This window comes from Lithobates pipiens, unplaced genomic scaffold (assembly GCF_037356315.1).
Source record: "Lithobates pipiens isolate NorthernLeopardFrog02 unplaced genomic scaffold, aLitPip1_a1.2 Scaffold_13, whole genome shotgun sequence".
Classification (NCBI taxonomy): domain Eukaryota; kingdom Metazoa; phylum Chordata; class Amphibia; order Anura; family Ranidae; genus Lithobates; species Lithobates pipiens.
Window position 1 is genome coordinate 121,178,081 of NW_027507718.1, and position 26,698 is coordinate 121,204,778.

Here is a 26,698-nt window from a genome sequence, read left to right on the forward strand (position 1 = left end):
AGCATTTTGTCTGGCAAATTCCTCGGTGCACTGATGTCAGTCACTGAAGGAATGTATGACGCGTTGCGCCTGCTCAGGGCACGTAGTCTTGAGCTACAGCTGATTCCACGTCACAGGAAGTGGGAACAGGGGCGCAGACAGCAATAAAAATCCGACAGCTGTTCTAATCCCTAATCCAAAACCAAAAGAAAAGTTTTACCTTTAGTTATACTTTTAAGGTGGTATTCTAACAACTTTAGTGAACACTTATGGGTAGAGTGTTATTTGATGTATGAACATTATTAAGATTCTAGTAGAGGCAGTGGTTGTATTTGACGTGGCAATATTGTATTGTCCTTTTCTCTCATTTATGTATACCACAGTTGTTTCATACAGTGTTTTATTTTGTTTATGCCATGTAGAATTTAAGCTTATTTTCTGCATTGGTGTTCATAACTAGAAAGGGGGAGTATAAGCCGGATGTTTAATGTATTTGTCTTATAATAATAATGGGGTCTGTTGTTACACATTTCAAATACCGTAGTCAGTACCTTATTGTAAATTATTATTAACAGTGCTTATAAGCATTCCTCCTGGGGCACTAGCTGAGCCATATTGTTATAAGCCTCTGGTAATTGTGATAAACTGTTTCATAAAAGTATAGTAATATAACAGAGATTAGTTATCGGGCCAAAGGCGTTCCACCTGTGATGTCACAGATAGCTTAAACTCTGCAAGTGCATTCAACCATTTCTATCTTGTTAACACCGAGAAGACATTCTTGAGATATACAATTTATTGCATCAATGGATTGTTATTTACCTTTTTACCATGGGCAAAGGCCCCAGTATAAACAAAACCAATGTGGACATTAGTCTGCATGCTTGGGGCTTCTGAGCAATAATTTTAATTGTTTGAAATGTCTTACTGCATAATATTGTGCCTTAATCAATATTTTTTAGTAAGGCAATAAATGGTTGCTGCGATGGCAAACATAAACCACATATAAATTATCTATAGTGTAATATAATAGTGCCACTGTGTGGTAAAATTAAAACTGCACTTTTCTAAAGTAATTTTAAGCACTTCCCACTGTACATCTGTATGTAAATCCTTTATAAACCCATCATAATACACATAAGCACAAATGATTAAATGGAGTGGAGTTTTACAATGACACAGAGGATTCAATATGGCTGAAATGTATTGTATGTCACTGCAACCTAGATTTGAGTCCAAGCCTTTCCCTTCCATCTGCTGTAAGCCAATTAAAATAACCAATACTTACAAACATGCAAAGTTATTTAGGTGCCTCCTTTCTGTACTTTATCATAAAAAGGTTAACCTCTTAAGGATTGGTAGCTTGCCTTCTTCTTTAGATAGTTTTTGTTTAGCAATCTGGAGACTGGCAGAGGTCAAATAGGAAAAAAAAGAGAAAGCTCAAACATTCATAATTTTGTATCATTTAGTCTCCTCCTGACTTGGAGTGCTGAATCGTTGATTACTTTAGGGAAGATTAGTGTGATGAAACCTTGGTAAATCACCCACATTTACAAAGAGGATTAGAAGATTTTATGCTTTTCTCTTTCAGCATGAGAGAACTATCAACACTTATTGCTGGTATAAATCTGATGACCATCCTGATATGCCATTGCAATTTTTTTTATCTCCTAAGTAAATGATTTACTGGAAAGCACACTTAATTTGATGCTTCTTGGCTTCATGTCCATGTTATCTACTAACATAATGACAACAGGCTCCTACATGGATATTGTCTGGAAAAAGAATGCTGTCAAAGCAACCAAATCAGATTTAGCGATGCACATTTTTTAAATCTGCTCCTGCATTTATTGGTCTGATCCATGACTCCTACTGGTGGTTTTCCAGCCAATATGAAAAATAGTTTAGCATTTCATTTTTTTCTGAAGTAGACAAATAATGTATTTTTTAATTGAGACACCACAGAAATAATAGAAATAAAAGTATTCAGGTACATTGGGTTATGCTGCTGCCTTTGGAGATTGGACACTAAAAAACAAAGATTTAGGGACAACCCAGTATAATCCCTCCCACCCTGGCTCAGTTTTTTGCTAGTCTTTTTGCTAGGAGAATTGATGTTTTCTCTCCTTTCAGTATAGAAATCCTTGTGCCATTCCCTCATGGAAAAACACACACCAAATATGGCCTTCCAGATCATAGGTAGGTCAAAATAAGCAAATATTGTTAACCAAGCTCATGGAGGCTCCCATACATCATCCCATCCAATCAAGCCAATCATATACGTTGCCTGTGATGTCTTTAAATGTTGCAAATAGTATATAAGTTCTGCCTCAGAACTTGTAAATTGCGCACTGAGAAAAGAAAGGAGAAAACTCCCACAGGGTAGTAATGTTGATATTAGGGCAAAACTTTAGAAAGAAAGGCACTCACATTTAGAAAGTGCATGAATAGCTTGCAATTCCCTATAAACTCGCACAGACTTCCATACACCATCCGGTCTAATCATATGTCCTGACCAATAAAGCTGTCTTAGCTCACAATAAATACCCCAAAAAAAGAAAAAAACTTTCATAGAGTAGTAATGTTACTGTTAGGGCGGAAGGATCTAAAATAAACCACTCACATTTATAAAGTGCATTAGTGGCACTACACTTCTAATAGTTGTGAGATATAACCATTGAATAGCTGCTGAATGTATACTCATACATCAACGGAGATTCGTGGCTCTCCCCAACTTCCATCCGTATCCTCCATTGGTAAAACACAGCCAAAGCCAATTAAAGCCATCACTATAATCAGATCCTTATGCTGAAACAGCTGGTATATCCATCTCAATTCAGAAAAAGGAGAAAAATTGCAACATTTTATTAAAAATATAAAAAGACAGCCACTCACATAATTAAAAAGTACATCAGGGGCACTACACTCTCATAAGCATCAAGATGTAGCCATTTGGATAACCTCTTGGGCAAGTAACCATCATTTGAGGGAATAGATACGTTCTCACCAACTGTTCTGTCACAATTTTGGGGTCGTATTCGATATGTGCAAAGAGAAGTCATACAAATACTTAGAGGGTGCAGGTTACCGGCAGCTCTTTTCCTGCGCTGTGTCGGCTAAACGTTCCCGTGACTTTGACACACAAAATGCGCCATAACGGTAATGCTGGCTCACAGACTTCACTTTCCTCCCAGCACCTCTGGCTCGGCGCTGACATCATCCAGTCGTGACTGACAGCTCTGGCTCAGCTCAGGTTGTCTGGCTTCTAGTCTGCATCCCTGTTGACTCCGCTTTTTAACAGCCTGGCTCCATCCAGCGGACATCTTGGACCCTCAGCCTGGCCTGGATCGGCCCCATGCTCTCTCCTACAACTCAGGTGCATCACCTGAGTTGTAGCACCAGAGTGCCATCAGGTGCATCACCTCCACCAGGTCTCCATCCATCCCAGCATGATTCTTGTCACCCTTCCATGCTCCACCAGCGAGCCTTCCTGATAGTGTCAACCCCTCTATGCCCGTGGGCGTACAGTGGTATCGTTGGCTTTTAATTATTGTTCTTTATGACTGTCATTTTTATTCAGTGTATGACTTGGCCACTGGCATAATAAACCATTGTTTTTTATGGTCCCAACTTACTGCCCATGCATCATTGTACACAGCACACTCCCCTCAACCCTGCACGCCGTACACATTTCTCCCCCCTGAACCCTGCATGCCGTACACAGCTCACCGCCCTGAAGCTTGCACGCCGTACACAGCTCACTACCCTGAATCCTGCACGCCGTACACAGTGAACCCCCCTGAACCCTGCACTCCGTATACAGCGCACCTGCCTGAACCATGCATGCTGTACACAGTGCACTCCCCTGAACCGTGCATGCCATACACAGCGCATTCCCCTGAACTACGCATGCTGTCCAGTGTACCCCCCTGAACCCTGCACGAGGTACATTGCGCACCCCCCTGAAGCCTGCACGCCCTACACTGTGTACCCCCCTGAAGCCTGCAAGCCATACACTGCGTACCCCCTGAAGCCTGCACGCCATACACTGCGTACCCCCCTGAAGCCTGCCCGCCGTACACGGAGCACCCCCCTGAAGCCTGCACGCCGTACACAGCGCACCCCCCTGAAGCCTGCATGCCATACACAGCGAACCCCCGTGAAGCCTGCGCGCCGTACACAGCGCACCCCCGTGAAGCCTGCACGCCATACACAGCGCACCCCCATGAAGCCTGCACGCCGTGCACAGCGCACCCCCGTGAAGCCTGCACGCCGTACACAGCGCACCCCCCTGAAGCCTTTTGGTACCTTTTTGCCTGCAAGTTGTGATTCCTGTACTGACTCCACCCCCCTAAAACTCCTCCTCTGCAATTCTGTGGTTCAGAAGGCAGGCTCTGTGAAATGTGTGACACAGCAGTGCCTGTTTACAGGGTATAGTGAATACAGAACTGAAGGAAGTACATGTGTGGAGATCTTCACAAAGTAAGTTTACAGACTCATGATCCTATTAATAGGAGTAGGATAGAAATAATTGAAATTGAATGTAGAAACTAATATATGATTTTACATTTTGACAACAGATATAACTCACTTTCCTCTCAGAAAAATGTAGATAGCCTAATGAGTGTCATACAGAATATTATAGTTAGTACCATAATTCCCTTTTTAAATAAAACCAATGTTTTTTTCTCTATTCTGTATTGACCGAAATGGAATAGAGAACAAAATGTCAGTATGTAAAGATAGCATTGCATAGGTGTGACAACATTTAAAAAAACATTGAACATTTATTTAAAAAAAGGTATGATTTATATCTGTGGTACTTTTAGCCTAGGGCAGTGATGGCGAACCTTGGCACCCCAGATGTTTTGGAACTACATTTCCCATGATGCTCCACTACACTGCAGAGTGTCTGAGCATCATGGGAAATGTAGTTCCAAAACATCTGGAGTGCCAAGGTTCGCCATCACTGGCCTAGGGTGTATGTGTATATGATGTTTATGTATATGCAATGGTGAAGTGGTAATACATTTAGATAAGCAGTCTATGAACATGAGATAACAGTTGCCTAGCATGACTATTATGGGGAAAATATTTCATATTGCACCAAACCATTCTCATGAGGATAATTTATTTTGCAGTTTAGAAAACCATGAATCCTAATATTCAACCTTAGGATAAGAGGGCTAAAAGCATTTTCTTGTACTACTAACCTCCTGCCTCTCCCATTTTCATTGATATAAACTTGCAAAGGCCAACATGTTGGGAAGTCTCTGTTCACTTTTGTTGCTTCTTAGTTCTTTTAGTTCTGCTGAGAAAAGACCATGGCCCTTTTCTCCACAGAGAAAAGACCATGGCCCTGGTTCCCCGGAGCATCAGACTCTTGACGGAGACTGGGGTACTTGTGGTCCACCCAGCCAAAACCAGGCAGACCCTTTTCTACGGGGACCTGTTGAATCAAGATCTACCCAAGTACTAGGTGGGACTTCCGCCCCCCAAAGGGGGAGCCCACTAGAGGGGGAGAACCTAGCCATTGGGCTATGTGCCTTGCCCCCCCCCCGGACTTTCAGGACAAGCCCAGACCTACTAGTTGGGAGTTAGTAAAGTGGCATCATGTTGTGTAAAAGTGCAAAAAAAGTAAAAAAACTAAAAAAAGGGGGAAAGGGATAAAGGAAATGTTCTTCTCATGTGATAGTGGTGGTCCTTCTGACCAGTATAAACATTTCTGAGGTTCCGGCCAAAAGGCCCAGCCCAAAAGACAGGTTTGAAAAGGGTGTGCAATGGTGATGTGATGATGGAACCATAATAAACTCAAAGTAAGCTCCTCCACGGTGAGAATTACTGCCACTCCAGGGGAACAAACACCACAGGCTTTTCTCAGCCCTGCCCCTGCAGCACCATCCCTACCAGAAAGGAATTAGTTCTGAGGGAGAGCTCTGCCTTCAACTGGGGACAGGCCTGACAAATTAGGCCAGATTCAACCCAGGAGGAAAATAACCCTCCCACCGTACTCATCTTATTATAAAATAGTATTATTATAAAATACTAACGGGCACCCTAAGGGACATTAGTATACTATTTTAGAAGTTTGGAAGGCTTATAATGGACATGGTCAGTTTAAATAAAGAAATATGATTTCATGTATCCCTTGTCTATTTTGCAGCTCGGTGTGTGAAGTGCAATGGGAAGCTGAGTTCTTCAGTCTCCAGGACAACAACAACAAGTTGGTAGCCGCTTTGCGTGAGGCAAATGCTAATGTGGAGAAATGGAAAAAGCAGCTTACTGGATACCAAGAAGAGGCCGAAAGGCTACGGCTAAGGGTAAGAGCATCAGATAGTATACATATAGTGCATCCAGGAAGCTCAGGAACCATCATTTTGTATTGTATTTTTAACTATGATTTTTAAAAAGCATTCGGCAGTCACTAGGGGTCCCAGTTTATTGATCCCTAAATCTTGTTCTTCAAATTGTTCATTACATTTATGTAACGCATATTAGTTTGGTAACCAGCTTATATTTATGTATTACAGTTCAACTGACATACAAGAGATAATAGTTCTCATTCATAGCATTGGTCATTTTATTATAGGAGGAGCCTGGTGAGGCCAGGTCTCAATGCTACTTCAGTGGGAACATGGATTTTCTTCTTTTTTATGATACCTTTTCACTTGAAAGGCTTGGGTATACTAGACATATGCAGAAGGGGAAAATGTGTTTTTCTAATAGATTCATTATGTTACTAATTTTGTTTAGTTATGGAATTTGTTTAGTTTGGTTTCGGAATTCGTTTTGTTTTGTTAAATTTTGTTAAAATTCATTAAATTTATACATTTTTGAATGAATTCCAACTTTTCAGAACCATTAGAATTCCGATTGTTCGAAAAACGATCACATGATTCGAATTCTGTGTGAGGAAATAGATGGTTGTTAAGCCAGGACACATGCCCTTAACATGGGGGGTGGGTGCTTTGGGGCAGGGGCTCTGCGCCCCCCACCCCAAAGCACCTTGCCCCCATGTTGTTGGGGACAAGGGCCTCTTCCCGGCAACCTGGGCTGTAGTTGTCAGGGTTTGCGGGTGGGGGGGCATATCAGAATCTGAAAGCCCCCTTTAACAAGAGGGCACCCAGATCTCACCCCCCCATGTGAATGGGTATTGGGTAGATGGTACATCATACCTGTACCCATTCACCCAAAAAATTTCAAAAAGTAAGAAAAACGGGAGACAGTTTTTGAGAAATCCTTTATTAAAAGAAAAAAAAATTGTGTAATCCATCGTCAATCACGCTGCCCCCTGGATTCAAAAATAGAAAAAAGAAAATAGAAATAGAAAAAATTGGGTTTAACAGATCTTTTATAGGCAAGGACGGGGCCACCCAGGTACATAATTCGATGTTGCCTCTCCCCTTATGACGTCAAATGACTTCACGTGACTTTTAATTTTAATAAAGGATTTGTCAAAAACTGTCTCCTGTTTTTCTTACTTTTTGACACTTTTGTTTGGTGAATGAGTATGGGAAAGATGTACCTGATACCCATTCATATAGTGGGGGGGTTGGGATCTGGGGGCCCCCTTGTTAAAGGGGGCTTCCAGATTCCAATAAGCCCCCCACCCACGGACCACAGTTGTCAGGAAGAAACCCTTGTCCCCATCAACATGGGGACAAGGTGCTTTGAGGAGGATGGGGCGCAGAGCCCCCCCTGCCCCAAAGCACCCACCCACTGGGACATTTCATTAGGCAAACAGTGACTAGATTGAAATAAATACTGGGGTTGATTTACTAAAACAGAGTCAAAAAATTTGGTGCAGCTGTACATGGTAGCCAATTCAATTAAGCTTTGGCAATACAACTTGGAAGGTGATTGGTTTTTATGCAGAGCTCCACCAGATTTTGCATACTCCAGTTTTAGTAAATCAACCCCATTATGTTTCAGTACAATGTGATAGGAGTTTTGAGAACCCTATGTTGCATTGCAAAGGTTTTGCATTAATATGATGGAAAAATTACGAAATGAGACTAAAGCTCTTGCAACAAGTTATTTATACCCACAAGTCCTTAATGAAGTTAGTTTAGTTTAAGTTATTCTTTCTGATGTGTTACAAGTACACGTTCTCAAAGAGCTTTGCTTAGTTATTTCTAAGGATAATCTTTTTATATGGAATGATATGATTGTATTACTGAAAAGCAAATACAAAAAGTTTGGAATTAAAAGTACATGAAATCAGCACACTGTTTGAATGAGGTTTAATGAATAAATAAAAAAAATGCCTTGGGGAGTTGACCATATGCAACATACAATGTAGTTGAGTAAATGAGATGAATCAGTAATGGAGAAATGTATGGGTGTTCTTATAGCCTTAATACAACAATGCAGTGCCAGCCTGCAGCTTGCTAAAGAGATTAAGATAAAAGGTTACACATAAAAAAAAATCTTGTTATTATGCATAACAATTTTGTGTCCGCATCTTAAACATGCAGTGTGCTTCTGCGCAAGAGTTCAGAAAAAGGATGTCTTGGAAATGTTACAGAGAAGGGCAGATAAATACATAAAAAGCATGGGGGATCTCATCTACAGGGAGGTTGAACAAAACTAAATGTTTTCACCCTTGGGGGGTAGCAGTGGAAGGGGTTACATTTTTACCATATGTGATAAGCTGTACCTTCTTGGCCACAATCTATAAAACAGAGGGGGAAAGCTCAGAGGACCCATGTGGCTACTCTAGCTGGGACCGGATTCCACTGTAGAAATACCTTGTAGTTGGCACCTATTGATGCAGTATTAATTATGGTCTTCAGCTTTTCATTTATTTTTTTTTCATTTGTTTTTCAATACAAATTTCTAGGATGCAAGGGTTTGTGTATCTGTGTGTGTATATGTGTATGTACAGTATATACAGTAAATGTAACATACAACCCCAATTTCCCAAAAAGTTGGGATGCTGTGTAAATTACATAAAACCAGAATACAATGATCTGCAAATCTCATAAATCCATTTATTTGAATTTGATTATTTTTTTTAATTGATGGCAGCAACGCATCTCAAAAAAATTGGAATAGGGTAACAAAAAGCTAGCAAAGTAAATGGTGCTAACAATGAAGAGGTGGAAGAACATTTTGCAATTAGGGTAATTGTCAACAGGTCAGTAACGTGATTCGGTATAAAAATAGCATCTTGAAGAGTCAGTGTCTCAGAAGTAAGGATGGGCAGAGGTTCACCAATCTATGAAAAGCTGTGTCTAAAGATTGTCGAACTATTTCAGAATATTGTTCCTCAATGTAAAATTGCAATGATATTAACCTCTTTAACCACTTGAGATCCGTGCTATTGCCAAATGACGGCATTAGCGCGGACCTACATTTCCAGGACTACGTCTATTGACGTCGTCCTGGTTACGAGCGGCCTGCGCGCCCCCTGAGGGGCGCGCGCGGCGCGCTCTGTGATCGGCGAGTCCATGAGACTCGCCTGATCACCGATCCGTGTAAGGGGTCGATCCCGACCCCTTATCACGTGATCAGCTGTCAGCCAATGACAGCTGATCATGTGACAGAACGGAGCCGGTAATCGGCTATTATTCCTCCTCGCGCTGACAGCGCGAGGAGAGAAAAAAAAAGCCGATCACCGGCGGCCGTGATCGGGACATCAGTCCCGATCACGGCCAGCAATACAGCTGACCACCTGCCCCCTGCCAGTGCCCACCTGCCCACCGCAGTGCCATCCTGAATGAAAGTAAGTGCCCCCCATCAGTGCCACCCAGCAGTGCCCATAGGGCCCCCAGCGCCACCCACAGTGCCACCCACAATGCCACCCACAGTGCCATACAGCAGTGCCACCAACAGTGCCACCCACAGTGCCCACAATCTGCCGCAAAGGTGCTGCACCCCAGTGCCGCCCATCAGTGCCCAGCAGTGCCGCCCATCAGTGCCCAGCAGTGCCGCCCATCAGCGCCCAGCAGTGCCACCTATCAGAGCCACCTATCAGTGCCACCTATCAGTGCCCATCAGTCCCATCTATCAGTGGTACCTATCAGTGCCCATCCGTGCCACTTATCCGTGCCACCCATCCATGCCATCTTATCTGTGCCCATCTTTGCCCATCAGTGCCGCCTTATCTGTGCCGATCGGTGCCGCCTTATCTGTGCCTATTAGTGCCGCCTTAACTATGCCTATCAGTGCCCACCAGTGCAGCCTATCAGTGCCCACCAATGCAGCCTATCAGTGCCCACCAATGCAGCCCATCAGTGCCCACCAATGCAGCCCATCAGTGCCCACCAATGCAGCCATCAGTGCCGCCTAATCAGCGCACTTCAATGAAGGAGAAAAATGACCCGTTTGCAAAATTGTATAACAAACTATTAAAACATGATTTTTTATTTTTATTTTTTTGCATATTTTTTTGTTTGTTTAGCAAAAAATAAAACTCCGAGCTGTAACTAAATACCACCAAAAGAAAGCTCTATTTGTGGGAAAAAAATGATAAAAATTTCATTTGGGTACAGTGTTGTATGACCGCGTAATTGTCATTCAAAGTGCATCAGCGCTGAAAGCTGAAAATTGGTCTGGGACTGAGGGGGGTTTAAGTGCCCAGTAAGCAAGTGGTTAATATAGCGGTACAATGTTTTGCATGGAAATTTGGCATTTCATATTGTAAGCCTGTAATTCTTAGAAATAAAACACACATCTGTCCAAACAAGAGTCTAGTAGACATCCCTGGTATGATAAAGTTTGAAACACAAAATCATAAATTATAACATAATAAATAATTATAACAAATATAATAATAATAAAAATTATTCATATATGTAATCAAATGAAAAACACTGAAATTTGCTCAGTTGCAAAATTGTTGCTGTCATTACTTTCAGTGTTTGATGGATTTCCCCACTAATCACTATTGCTCAATTCTGCAAGTGATTCTAATTTATTATCGCTGTTTTCTAACTGGTCTAAAACCGCTTTTGATGTAAAGGGCCACTTTTTGGTTGCTATGAACAATCTCTAGTTTCCAGGCAGAAAGAACAGGATTTATAATATAAACTGGACAAACCACTAGGGAAAAAAGGGATGTGAAATAACTTGACTACAGTAATATAATCTGTAAAATTACAGTGTACTGTATGTGTAATGTGTTTTTTACTTTTTGAATTTGGCACTGTGCTCCATCCCCGTGCATCGCACCGTTAGCAGGGAATAGAGCTCGGCACTACGATAGGTGGAAGACACAGCTCGCGCACACACAGCGGGGAGACCGCAGGATCCCGGGGACAAGTTAAGTACCTTTGCCTGGATCCTGCAATGCAATCCCGAGTGTAGCTCGGGGTTACCGTTTTTGGTACTGAAAATTCACCCCAAGCCACACTCGGGATTACCACTAAGGAGGTTAAATATATCATCATCTACAGTACATAATATCGTCAAAAGATTCAGAGAATTGGAGAAATCTCTGTGTACAAAGGACAAGGCCGAAATGCAATACTGGATGCCTGTGATGTTCGGGCCCTCAGACAGTATTGCATTAAAAGCAGACATGATTCTGTCATGGACATCACTGCATGGGCTCAGGAACAGTTGCAAAATCACTGTCTGTGAACACTGTTTGTCATACCATCCAAAATATGCAAGGTGAAGCTCTAGCATGCAAAGAAGAATCCGTGAATATGACCCAGGAACGCTACATCTTCTCTGGGCCAAAGCTCATTTAAAATGGTCTGTGGCAAAGTGGAAAACTATTCTGCGGTCAGACGAATCAAAATCTGACATTGTTTTTAGCAGCAGGAGAGAGGGACCTTGCAGCTTGTTATCAGCACTCAGTTCAAAAACCTGTATCTCTGATGGCATGGGGGTGCCTAATGTGTATGGAATGGGAAGCTTGCACATCTGGAAAGGCACAATCAAAGCTGAGAAATACAGTCGGGTTTTAGAGCAGCATATGCTCTCATCCAGACAACATATTTTTCAGGGAAGGCCTTGCATATTTCAGCAGGACAACGCTAAACAGCATACTGCATCTATGACAACAGCATGGTTTCATACTAGAAAAGTCTGGGTGCTTTATTAGCCTCCCCGTAGTCCAGAAGTGATTGAAAATATGGTTGGTGCATCTTGAAACAAAAAATACGACAAAGATCACCCATAACTGTTGAGCAGTTATAATCTTAGGTAAGAATTTGACAAAATTCCTCTCCCAAAATTCCAGCAAATGGTCTCCTCAGTTCCCAGACATTTACAGAGTGTTGTTTAAAGAAGATGGGATGCTACACCATGGTAAATATGGCCCTGCCCCAACTTTTTTGAGTGTTGCTGCCATCAGTTTCAAAATGACCTTATTTTGATGTGTTTTCTATTTTCTATTGTGAATAAAATCTGGGTTTATGAGATTGCAAATTATTGCATTCTGTTTTTATGTAGATTAAACAGCGTCCCAACTTTTTTTCAGAATTGTGGTTGTATATACAGCAGGTAAAATAAGTATGAGCAGGTCAACATTTTTCTAGATAAATATATTTCTAAAGTGCTATTAACATGAAATTTTCACCACATGTCGATAACAACCCAATCCATACATACAACCATTTTTTCCATATTTCATACCCAGGGTATGCCCTCTTTTAAGCATACGCTCACATGCAACCATGGCATACCTTGGGTCGCTTGGTTGGGGTAATACGCCTCCTCCGGTATCTGGACTCTGAATACAAATTACAATTATATATAAAAATATATATATTTTTTTTAAATTCCATTTTCCGTTTCGGTTTTGGCCAAGTGCATCCTGAATTTTCCATTCTGGCACCAACATTTCCATTCAGTACACCTCTGTGAAAAACCTGAAGAATATAGCCTGGTAAGATGAGACCACAATTTAACTCTTTGGATGCCACATCATGTTTGGAGGTTAAAGTGGTTGTAAACCCTTACAAACCACTTTGACCTACAGGTAAGCCTAAATTAAGGCTTACCTGTAGGTCCAAGCAATATCTCCTAAACCTATATGGTTTAGGAGATATTTGCACCGTAGACAGCGGCGCGCAGGCGCACTGAGCGCGGCATTTCCAAGAATGGAGCTGCCGCGCGTGTCGACTCCCGTGCGCATGCGCGGGAGTGACGTCATCGCGGCTTCGCCGAATGACAGCGGCGGAGCTGCGAGACCCCACCAACAAGATGGATGCGGCGGACTACAGGGGACAACGGCGACTTCGCTGGCTCCTGTGTCAGGTAAGTGACACATAATGGGCTACTATGCGATGCATAGTAGTCCATTATGCTTTGCCTTTGCAGGGAATCAAAGAGGAAGTAATCTCATCAGGGTTTACTTCCTCTTTAAATGGCACTGCACATCCCCAAAAACACCATACCAACAGTGAAGTTTGGAACTGGGAACATCATGGTGTGGGGCTGCTTTTCAGCATACAGTACTGGCAAACTTCATTTTATTGAAGGTAGGATAAATAGAAAAATGTACCAAAACATTCTTGTTAAAAATCTGCTACCATCTACCAGGATGATGAAGATGAGATGAGGGTGGACATTTTCAGCAAGACAATGACACAAAGGCATAGGTATAATGGATTGCGGGTGGAGGTTAATTGGAGACATGGGTATAATGGATTGGGGGGGTAATTGGAGGCATAGGTATAATGCATTCGGGGGAAGGGGTGGGGGATTATTGGAGGCATAGGTATAATGCAGCCCTCAAATTTGCCACTCACCTACTAGCATTTTGCAAGTGGAAAATGATTGCTGGTGAGCGTGGGCTGCCTAGGCGCAGGGGGGGCGAGCACCACCAGTAGGTGGGGTTGAATGGGAACCATTCTCTCAGCAATCACCATGGGGAAGAGAGAGGATAGCAGGCACCCGGATCATCACAGAGTGGGGCACATCGCTGTAACAGCTTTCATTTGAATTTGCGGAGTGTTTACCGCACTCACTGTCGCATACAGTCCCGCCTCCTGGCCCGGGTACTTTGATAGACAGAAAACCAATCCAATGCCAGGGCGTGTGACGTATATCAAAGAACCTGGATCAGGAGGCGAGGCTGTATGTGACAGCGAGCACAGGGAACACTCGGCAATTCAAATGTTCCCCGCTCTCTGATGATACGGCCAGCAATCCTCTTCCTCTCCTCCCTTCCCCTGCACAGGTGAGGCTGCATTGATGGGCACAGGTGAGGCTGCGTTGTTGGGCACAGGTGAGGCTGCACTGATGGGCACTGATAAAGAAGTTAATATTTATTTTTAGAACTTAATTCTGCATAAAACATTTAAGTGTCATTTCATGAGATAATTTATGAGGGAGTGTTTAGGAGCAGAATTGGGGGCAGGGCAGGATAGTGGCTGGTTGGGTGAGGCAACTGGTGGCGAGTAACTCTTAAGGCCTAGCTAGTGGCTCAGGTCTTGCAATTTTGAGCCCTGACTTAATTTCTGAATTTATTTGTTTTGGTTTCTTTGTATGTATGGATTCCATGGGCTGTTACCGACATGTGGTGAAAACTTCATGTCAATATATTGGGAGTGAGTTCACTCATTCATTCCCATCTACTTCCCCATCCCCACTTGTAGGTCACCTCCCCATCCCCGAAGTATAATGCACCCTGCACTGTGCACTCCCTCACTCACATTTACTTTCCCACCCCTGAATTAAAATGTACCCTGGTCTGTGCACTGCCTCACCCCCATTTACTTTGCCATCCCCACTTGTAGGTTCACCTCTCAATTCCCGAAGTATAATGCACCTTGCCTTGTGCACTTCCTCACTCCCATTTACTTCCCCATCCCCACTTGTAGGTCACCTTCCCATCCCCAAAGTATAATGCACCCTGCCCTGTGCACTCATGCATTCCCATTTACTTCCCCATCCCCACTTGCAGTCTGGCATTACAGCCAATAGAGTTTACAGTTTTTATATTTTTTTATATTTTAACCACTTTGCCCCCTTAATGACCAGGCCATTTTTTGCGATACGGCACTGCATCACTTTAACTGACAATTGCGCAGTGGTACGACGCTATACCCATACAAAATTTATGTCCTTTTTTCCCACAAATAGATCTTTCTTTTGGTGGTATTTGATCACCTCTGCGGTTTTTATTTTTTGTGCTGTAAACAAACAATTATTTTTTTTACTTTATGTTATAATACACATCCCAAAAAAAAAAAAAGCAAATTTGTTCATCAGTTTAGGCCACTATTTATTCTTTGACATATTTTTCGCAATAGGTGTATATTGATTGGTTTGCACGAAAGTTAGCGTCTACAAAATAGGGGATGGATTTATGGCATTTTTTTTTTTTTTACTAGTAATGGTGGCGATCTGCGACTTTTCAGCAGACAGATTGGACACTTTTGACACTTTTTTGGGACCATTGACATTCATACAGCGATCGTGCTATAAATGACTGTATAAATGTCACTGGCAGGGAAGAGGTTAACACTAGGGGGTGATCAAGGGGTTAAATGTGTTCCCTAAGCATGTTCTAACTGTAGGGGGGGTGGGCTACCTGGAACATTATGGAGATCCCTATTCCCGATCACTGGAAACAGTAGATCTGTCATGTCTCCTGTCAGAATGGGGATCCGCCTTGTTTACAAAATCAGATTCCCATTCTGCCTCTGTATGCCTCAATCGCGTGGGTCGCCGGTGGACATAGAGTCCGCCCGACCCTCAGGCATGCTCCCACAGTGTGCAGCGGGCGTACGCGCCCGCGCAAGCCGCTATACAGCTACAGCGATTTGCGAAGGAGGGCCGACATACCGTCGTATAACGACCATGGCTGGTCGGCAAGCGGTTAAAGTTATACTTCTGTTTGTCAAAAAGTCATATTTTTGTTTGTTGAACCTTGGTTTTACTTATAAAGACGTTGTATATTACAACAGCTAAATCTTTGTCTGTACTGCATGTTCAAACCTTAATACCATAAATAATAACATGATGTTTTTTACTCTATAATGAGTTTGTAAATTCTAGAGAACTGCTTTAATAATGCACTACAATTTAAAGGAATTGTAAACCCTCGTGTTTTTTCACCTTCATGCACCGTTTCACCCCCCCCCCCTTTATTCACCTAAGCCCCATATTTCCTACGCCAGAGACACTCTCTTCCCCTCTGCCCGTCATTGTCTCGGCTCTTGATTGGATAGATTGATAGCAGCGCAGCCATTGGCTCCCACTGCTGTCAATCAAATCCAATGACGTGGGATTTGATTGACGCGATGCATAGTAGTCCATTATGCTTTACCTGTGCAGGGAATGAAAGAGGAAGTAAACTCATCAGGGTTTACTTCCTCTTTAAGTATGACATGTTTGTTATATATATATATATTTTTTAAACAATTTTAATCAACTAAATGAAAATTGGAATTGATTTTCGTGATAGTTCAGTTGATTTCATTCATTAATTTTCGTTTTGTTTTTGTTAGTGAAAACATACAGCTGACAAAAACTACGATGAAAATATTTTTGTCAACAAAATGAACACTGGTCCAAAGTGAGGGTGTATCTTCCATTAGACCAGGGGTCCTTGAACTACGGGCCACATATGACCCACCAAGGTAATTTACCTGACCCGCAGGCGGTGTGTCTGGATGTGAGCCGCAGCGGATGCTTTGGAAACAAGCTCTGAACATCCTTTCATCCTGCACCATCCGTGATCATCCGGTGAGCCTCCCTCCTTTCTCAGCCTGTCTCCATACAGCCCCTGCTATCATCCCAGTCACTATTTCCTAACCAGTCCATTCATCCGCAGTGTTAATCCGGCCACCACTGGCTGCATACTCATGGCCTGCTGCCATCTTCACCTGCATCAGTCCCCCGGGCACACTCATCAGCCTTATCCAGTCCCTGAGGCTGTCTGGGGCTAGTCAGCTGGCCTACCCCACGGATCTAGCTGATGTTTTCCCCATCTTGGCTGCTCTCTATGCTATGTGTCTCTTTGCTATACCCATCCCTCGGCTCTTACTCAATGGCTGGATGACCTCATTTGCTACTCCATCCTCCTCAGCTGCATTGATGGGCACTGGTGAGGCTGCATTAATGGGCACTGGTGAGACTGCATTGATGGGCACTGCACTGATCAGGCTGCATTGATGGGCTCTGGTGCAGCTGCATTGATGGGCACTGATCAGACTGCATTTATGGGCACTGATCAGACTCCACTGGTGAGGTTGCGTTGATGGGCACTGGTGAGGTTGCATTGATGGGCACTGGTGAGGCTGCATTGGTGGGCACTGGTGAGGCTGCATTGGTGGGCACTGGTGAGGCTGCACTGGTGTGCACGGGTGAGTCTGAATTGATGTACACTGGTGAGGTTGCACTGGTGGGCACTGATCAGGTTGCACTGGTGGGCACTGATCAGGTTGCACTGGTGGGCACTGATCAGGTTGCACTGGTGGGCACTGATCAGGCTGCACAGGTGGGCACTGATCAGGCTGCACTGATGGGGACTGGAGAGGCTGCACTGATGGGGACTGGAGAGGCTGCACTGATGGGGACTGGAGAATCTGCATTGATGGGCACTGGTGAGTCTGCATTGATGGGTGCTAAACAGGTTGCACTGGTGGGCACTGGTGAGGCTGCATTGATGGGCACTGATCAGGCTGCATTGATCCATCCCCCCCAACAGTCTGCAGGACAGTGAACTGGCCCCCTGTTTAAAACTTTTGAGGATCCCTGCCTTAGACAGTTTTCGGCTCCTGTTCTTATGACAATTGTAAAATGTTGTATTTCCCATTACTTTCTGTTCCTATGACACTAGTCACCAAGACAAATAGAGAGGTTGAATCTCAGTGGAGACATGTGACGGGCATTTCAACACTGCTCTTTAACAAAAATTTTTTAGCTTTAGATACATTTTAACATTGCAATATCATACTTTATATGCTTAGTAAATATATTCAGTGAATATTTTGCAGTCGCCTTTTAAAATATATATATATAACATGTTAAAAAAAACTGGACTATGTAAAAGTGGCGGCTATATGCGTAGTATAAGTGTGGGTGTAAAATACAGCCTGTGCTTTGGAAAGTGGACATACTTTAGCTAGATTGACATTACAAAGAAAGGAAGCAGAATAATCTGAACTGACGAGGCAGAGGAAACAGTACTGTAGCAAGGACAGGCAGACCCCCTTGGTAGCTTTCTTTCATAGCTTGTCCTCAATGTCACACTTTCAAGTTTATTTGCCAGTGTGAGTCCAGGCAGAATTTTCTCCCACGCTGTTAGTATTTAACACAAGAAGCCAGAATATTTTTTTCTTTAATGGAAGCCTTACTTAGGAGAAGTGCATTAAGATTTCATATAAGCTACTAACACCAAATCTCTAGTAAGCCCGCAATCTTTTTTGTGAAGTGAAATCCTAATTTCTGTAGACTTTTATCAGCTTACTGCCAGCAAGACTTAGTTTTATTAGCGTTCACAGGTATGTGAAAAAATTCCACAGTACACTGCAGTGTAACTTGATGGTACTTACTAGGGTAGTTGATGTTTTGGCTTTAATATTCTGCATGCCTTTAGAGCCCATTCACACAACATGCATTGGGCTGCATTGCTCAATGCAGGCCCAACACAATGACAAGCTGAAATCTGTTTTTTTTTTTTTTACCATAGACCCAGTTCACAACAACATATGGCATTGGTATGCATTGGGTGAAGATAGAACATACTGCATTCAGACAATCCATTGCTGCAACAAATAATGCATTTTGCAGAAAACAAACTCAAGTATTTTGTCTTCTGTTATAGAAAACATGCACATTTCCACAATACAATGCATTCAAATTGTCTCCTGCTATGGAAAACATGCACATTAAACCCAATACATTACATTGAAAATGCATGTTGTAAAACTCCCACTTTGCATTACCTAGATACCTACATATTTCTTGGTTCTAAACTGTTTATGCTACAAAATATGACAGGTAACTTGCCGCTTTTAATGTATCAGTTCACCTTTTAAGAAAGAATAAAAATTTGAACTAATGCGACACCTTCCCCACTCCTGAACACGACTGTGTTTACCTTCATGGGTGATGATCTGTCAGTGCCCTTGCAGCTGGTGTAGCGATCCTGGGATTTGAAATCCCCGTTCTGCAATGCTTCCAGGTTGGATCAGAGCTTGTCTGCTTGGTCAGAAATTGGAAAAGAGAACTAGTGTGCTTGTCCTGCACCAGTTTTCTGGCACGGGAAGCTTTGTTTATTCCCCAAATTGTGTGGATAAGCAGAATTGAGGATCTTCAAGCTATCCTTCTGGTGGGGTGGCTTAAATCTATTTAATTTATAATCTTTTGACATAACTTTACAGTATTTATACTCGTTCTGGAAACAAGTGGCTAACCTAATTACCAGATTACCTTAAAGTGGTTCTGAAGGCTTAAGGTAAAAAGCTTTCTGTGTACAGCGGCCCCCACCCAATCCTTACCCGAGATGCCTCCAATCCAGAGATGTTCTTGATAGCCTAGGCTGTCCTGGGATTCTCCCTCGCCATTGGCTAAAATAGCAGTGGGTGTCCATTGGCTTCCACTGCTGTCAATCACAGAAAGTGAGCCTATGAGGAGAGCATCTCCTAAATAAATGAGTCCCAAATAATAAAACAAAACAGTCCTTAAATATATATGTGTGGACAACCACCGGTGAATTACAGATATCCCAGACTTCTCCTCACCCATGTGTCACATGCATAACACCCAGGGAACCATATGTGCTTACCTCCTGGGCTGGACCTTAATCAATAGTCAGGGTTAAATGCACTTTCCCCCCTCTAGGGCTATACTGCAACTGGCTCCTGGCTCCCAGTAGCAATCACAGGCACTGACACATGGACTAGAGCTTCTATGTGACTGCCGCCTCTCCAAGTGACATGTGCTCATGCAAAATGAACAAAACCAATAGTATGCTCTGCATATGTTTTAAAACCATGTAATAAAATCTAAAATGGGACATTCACAAACAAATGCACACTCAGTGCCATCTTCTGCGCATAGTTTTAAAAGTAAACCGCAGGGTCTCCACACCGCCCAGTGGTGGCATCAAATGTGCTCACTTGACTCTATTCCTATATGCATTACACCTCCAAAGGCTTCCTCACTAGGACGAGGACAGGCCAGTACAACCTCTTTATATAAACTATTGGCTGGCTCTGAGCTCTAAAGCAATCAAGACCAGACCAGAAGTAATGTCGTGGGTGACCCGACCAACCCAGAAGTGAGGTCATCCTCGGCCATCTTGCCCTCTGTGTCCCCAAATGGGAAAGATACAGAGAACATTCTGGGTGAATGCAATTTCCCAAACGAAAACCCAAAAAATGTTTCCATCTGCTTCCTTTAAATTTTGTAATCACTGTGGTTGAAAACATCGACTTGACCCCATTAACGATAAGAAAATTGGACGAACGTTCCTAAAATGAAAAATTTAGAATGAAATTTCATTAGTGCATTTAAGAAACTGACTGAATTGTTCTCTTGGAGTCACTTTCTGTTGTCTTGGTTTGGCAGGATCAATGCGATACATTTTACTTACCTTCCCAAACTGTTATATACTTTTCGGGATCCTGCCAGTCCCAGTTCCCCCACTTACTCTCTGCATTCACCAATGCAAGGTTTTACAGTTCAATTGGTGGTCTTCAAGGCCTAGAATTACATAACAAATTTTATTTAACCGTAAGATCAATGGTGACCTCTCAGTCATCAATCTAAAGGTATATTATTTGGTGGCTCCCCTGTCTCCACAAGACACACCATCTGCCACTTTGGGCCTCTATGGGTTTAGTTGACTCCTATCCCACACCTTTTATCTTCTTTGCCATGGCTCCCTCCTGCTTCTGGTCCATCGACCCTGGGCCCAATCCTGCTTCATACCTTTCGACTTTGGGTCAAATTATTCAGCGAGTCTCATGTCATCCCATGCTACCAATTCTGTGCTGTCTGCTCGGGCACGAGAACCCTGGACAATTTGCCTGGTGGACTGAACATGAGTTTACTAACCTCCTTACTTTTCTTAATCCCACTAGGATACTGATGTTCGACACACTGAGCTTATCCCACTAGATTCAGTTGTGGGAACATTATTGCTATATGCAAATTCATCATTTTGTTTCACAGTTCCTTAAATCCCAGTCCCCCTATGCGCTAATGCTATTTGAGAGCATCTGTAGAGACCGCTCACATTCCCCAAGCCTTATCTCCTTGATATAAAATGTGTAAAATGGACCCTCGCGCCACTATGTGCTAAACGTGAAATGGATCTACGTGCATCAAAATAAAATATATAACAAAGTATAATGTAACAATCTGTGGAATAACAAAAGTGCAAGTGCTGCTAAATAAAACAAAAAATGCAGCGGGACAAAATAGTAAACACAAACTATCACTAGAATAAATAAAAAAAGAGTCCTGCGCAAATAATACCACAAAAAATGAATAATGTATATAAATGTGAAAAAAACAAGAGTCAATGAAAATATTTCAAAATAAACACACCAATAGTGTAAGTGTGTAGTGAAAAAACACTGGAGAAAGAACAGGACCAAATGTTCCAAAAAATCAGGCTCCCAGAACTCTCACCTCAGAGATGGAATAATAAGGCAAAAGAAAATAATTCCAATGGACTTCTCCTTCACTTCTCTGTGCACAATCATCAAATGGTATAAACTTCTACCACTAGAGGGCCGATTCAACCTCTTATGAGTAATACTGCAGCATATGTATCCTCGTGGTGTGAAACTTAAAGAAAACACAGAGGGGAAGGGGGAAGGGAGAGAGAAAGGGGACTCCAATAGTGTAGTGGTTTCCAAAACTGAATACATTTATTTAAGAGAAAGCAATGGACTCTCACATTTAAAAAGAAAGTATCAAACAGAAAGAGATCTGGCGTATACAGCCAGTCTTACGCTTGTTCCGGTATTCCTACGGCCACTCCCTACGCGTTACGTCACCACGTGACTTCTTCATGGGGATGTCGCTAGACCGTTCGTGATATGCTTATATACGAGAAAACCGGAAACGATCGGACCGGAAACGTCCGAACGACCATTTTGAAAGAGGTAAAAAACGTCCGAACGACCATTTTGAAAGAGGTAAAAACAATCATGTTGGCCGGATGTAGAAACTCCGCCATCTTGCTCCTCCAAAGTGGTGAAAGGGAAGTGTATGTACACCACCATTTTAGACCGGAAATGATTCTTCGGCCATTTTAATACAATATGGTGTACAGAGAAATATACATTCTCTCTTTTGCTCTTTAACCACTTAACAACCGCCCATTGCCGATTAACGGCTTCAGGGCGGTTGTTTAACTCTGAGAGGCCGTTAATTAACGGCCTCCCAGAATTCTGCTCTCGCGCGCCCCCTGGGGCGCGCACTCGAGAGCATCCGTGACCGCCGGGTCCACAGGACCCGGCGCATCACGAATCACGGTAAACGGCTGCTCAGCGCGGCCGTTTACCACGTGATCGCTCCGTCAAATGACGGAGTGATCACTTGTAAACAAACCGGCGTCATGTTGACGCCGGTTCCTCCCTCCCCCTCTCTGTACCGATCGGTACAGCGGAGGGGGAAGAGATCGGTGTCAGCAGCGATGTGGGCTGCATCTGCAGTGCCCACATCGCTGCGCACCGAAATTTAACCCCTCAATTCCCTGCCAACACTCTGCAATAGCCTGCCATTACTCTGCATTACTCTGCAATACCCCCATTACTCTGCATTACTCTGCAATACCCCCATTACTCTGCATTACTCTGCAATACCCCCATTACTCTGCAATACCCCCATTACTCTGCATTACCCTGCAACACTCTGCATTACCCTGCAGCACTCTGCATTACCCTGCAGCACTCTGCATTACCCTGCAGCACTCTGCATTACCCTGCAGCACTCTGCATTACCCTGCAACACTCTGCATTACCCTGCATTGCCCTGCAACACTCTGCATTGCCCTGCAACACTCCGCAATGCCCTGCAACACTCCGCAATGCCCTGCAACACTCCGCAATGCCCTGCAACACTCCGCAATACCCTGCAACACTCTGCAATACCCTGCAACACTCCGCAACACCTTGCAACACTCCGCAATACCCTGCAACACTCCGCAACACCTTGCAACACTCTGCAATACCCTGCAACACTCTGCAATACCCTGCAACACTCTGCAATACCTTGCAATACCCTGCAACGCTCTGCAATACCCTGCAACACTCCGCAACGCCCTGCAACACTCCGCAACGCCCTGCAGCACTCCGCAACGCCCTGCAGCACTCCGCAACGCCCTGCAGCACTCCGCAACGCCCTACAGCACTCCGCAACGCCCTACAGCACTCCGCAACGCCCTGCAACACTCCGCAACGCCCTGCAACACTCCGCAACGCCCTGCAACACTCCGCAACACCTTGCAACACTCTGCAATACCCTGCAACACTCTGCAATACTCTGCAACACTCTGCAACACTCTGCAATACCCTGCAACACTCTGCAATACCCTGCAACACTCTGCAATACCCTGCAACACTCTGCAATACCCTGCAACACCCGCCAATACCCTGCAACACTCTGCAATGCTCTGCAACACCCGCTAATACTCTGCAACACTCTGCAATGCTCTGCAACACCCGCCAATACCCTGCAATGCAATACTCTGCAACGCCATACTCTGAGATACCCAGCCATAGTCGGTGATACCCTGCAATACCCAGCCATAGACATTCCCCCCCCCCCTCCCGCCGCCCTCCGGTGCTTCTATCGAATCGGCTTCCCAGCTTAGAGGTGAGATGCGGGGTCTTATTGACCCCACATCTCACTGTAAAGAGGACCTGTCATGCCATATTCCTATTACAAGGGATGTTTACATTCCTTGTAATAGGAATAAAAGTGATCAAAAAAATTATTTTTGGGGAAAAAAATGTCAAACTAAAATAAATAAAGTAAAATGAACAATAAAAAAAAATGTTTTTTTTTAAAGCGCCCCTGTCCCCATGTGCTCGCATGCAGAAGCGAACGCATACGTAAGTCCCGCCCACATATGAAAACGGTGTTCAAACCACACATGTGAGGTATCGCTGCGAACGTTAGAGCGAGAGCAATAATTCTAGCCCTAGACCTCCTCTGTAACTCAAAACATATAACCAGTAAAAAAAAAATTTAATTGTCGCCTATGGGGATTTTTAAGTAGCGACGTTTGGCGCCATTCCACGAGCGTGTGCAATTTTGAAGAGTGACATATTAGGTATCTATTTACTCAGCGTAACTTCATCTTTCACATTATGGAAAAATTGGGCTAACTTTACTGTTTTTTTTTTTTTTTTTTTAAGCCCAAAACTGTTTTTTTTTCCAAAAAAAAGCATTCGAAAAATTACTGCGCAAATACCGTGCGAGATAAAAAGTTGCAAAGACCACCATTGTATTCTCCAGGGTGTTTGCTAAAAAAACATATATAATGTTTTGGAGTTCTATGTAATTTTCTAGCAAATAAATGATGATTTTTACATGTAGGAGAGAAATGTCAGAATTGTCCTGGATGCTCCAGAACACCTGATGGCGCTCCCTGCATGTTGGGCCTCTGTATGTGGCCACACTGTGTAAAAGTCTCACACATGTGGTATCGCCATACTCGGGAGTAATAGCAGAATGTGTTTTGGGGTGTAATTTGTGGTATGCATATGCTGTGTGTGAGAAATAACCTGATAATATGACAATTTTGTGAAAAAAAAAAAAAAGTAAAAAAAAATCTTGATTTTGCAAAGAATTGTGGGAAAAAATGACAACTTCAAAAAACTCATCATGCCTCTTACTAAATACCTTGGAATGTCTTCTTTCCAAAAAGGGGTAATTTGGGGGGTATTTGTACTTTTCTGGCATGTTAGGGTCTCAAGAATTGAAATAGGCCGTCAGTACTTCAGGTGTGATCAATTTTCAGATATTGGCACCATAGCTTGTGGACTCTATAACTTTCACAAAGACCAAATAATATCCACCAATTTGTACTTATTTTTACCAAAGATATGTAGTAGTATAAATTTTGGCCAAAATTTATGAAGAAAAAATTACTAATCAGCTAAATTTTCTAACAGAAACAAAGAAAAATTAATTTTTTTACAGAATTTTCGGTATTTTTTCCTTTATAGCACAAAAAATAAAAAACCCAGCGGTGATTTAATACCACCAAAAGAAAGCTCTATTTGTGTGAAAAAAAGGACAAAAATTTCATATAGGTCCAGTGTTGCATGACTGAGTAATTGTCATTCAAAATGCGAGAGCACCGAAAGCTGAAAATTGGTCTGGTTATTAAGGGTGTTTAAGTGCCCAGTGGTCAAGTGGTTAAAGGGAGAATGTATATTTCTCTGTACACCATATTGTAATAAAATGGCCGAAGAATCATTTCCGGTCTAAAATGGTGGTGTACATACACTTCCCTTTCACCACTTTGGAGGAGCAAGATGGCGGAGTTTCTACATCCGGCCAACATGATTGTTTTTACCTCTTTCAAAATGGTCGTTCGGACGTTTTTTACCTCTTTCAAAATGGTCGTTCGGACGTTTCCGGTCCGATCGTTTCCGGTTTTCTCGTATATAAGCATATCACGAACGGTCTAGCGACATCCCCATGAAGAAGTCACGTGGTGACGTAACGCGTAGGGAGTGGCCGTAGGAATACCGGAACAAGCGTAAGACTGGCTGTATACGCCAGATCTCTTTCTGTTTGATACTTTCTTTTTAAATGTGAGAGTCCATTGCTTTCTCTTAAATAAATGTATTCAGTTTTGGAAACCACTACACTATTGGAGTCCCCTTTCTCTCTCCCTTCCCCCTTCCCCTCTGTGTTTTCTTTAAGTTTCACACCACGAGGATACATATGCTGCAGTATTACTCATAAGAGGTTGAATCGGCCCTCTAGTGATAGAAGTTTATACCATTTGATGATTGTGCACAGAGAAGTGAAGGAGAAGTCCATTGGAATTATTTTCTTTTGCCTTATTATTCCATCTCTGAGGTGAGAGTTCTGGGAGCCTGATTTTTTGGAACATTTGGTCCTGTTCTTTCTCCAGTGTTTTTTCACTACACACTTACACTATTGGTGTGTTTATTTTGAAATATTTTCATTGACTCTTGTTTTTTTCACATTTATATACATTATTCATTTTTTGTGGTATTATTTGCGCAGGACTCTTTTTTATTTATCTCCTTGATATGCCCCTCTATTGTATATTCTAAAAAACCTCCAGTGCAGTCCTTCCCTCACCAATGGGAGACTGTGTTGGGGATTGAGTTGGATCCAACAGACTGGCAGATTATGACTTGGCGATATCCAAGAGCTCTAAGCCCTTGTACACACGGTCGGACATTCCAATGGACAATGTCCGATAGGACCGCGTTGTCGGATAATCCGACAGTGTGTGGGCTCCATCGGACTGTTTCCGTCTGAGTATCCGATGGACCAAGTTTTCCAGCTGGGCTATAAAATTTTTAGACAACATGATCCGATCGGACTTTTTCCGATCGGAATTCTCTACACATGATCAGACAAAGTGCCACGCATCCTCAGATTAAATTCCTAGACCAAAGCTATTGGCTACTAGCCTGAATGTAGTCCCGTCCTAACGAAATAACGCCATCACGTTAAGTACGATCGGATTTTCTGACAACTTTGTCCGACTGTGTGTATGCAACAGTTTCGGACAAAATCCGACGGATTTGGTTGTCGGAATGTCCAACCATGTGTACAAGGGCTTAGAATGTACTCATTC

At 43.0% G+C, this 26,698-nt stretch overlaps 1 protein-coding gene across 1 annotated transcript in view; it reads left to right on the forward strand.

Moving 5' to 3' along the window:
- Positions 1–26,698, forward strand: part of HOMER3 (homer scaffold protein 3) — a 277,523-nt gene that overhangs the window by 156,701 nt on the left and 94,124 nt on the right. Inside the window, exon 6 of the mRNA XM_077475475.1 lies at positions 6,143–6,299. Within this exon, the coding sequence (XP_077331601.1) occupies positions 6,143–6,299 (157 nt within the window). The remainder of the gene's footprint in view (positions 1–6,142; positions 6,300–26,698) is intronic.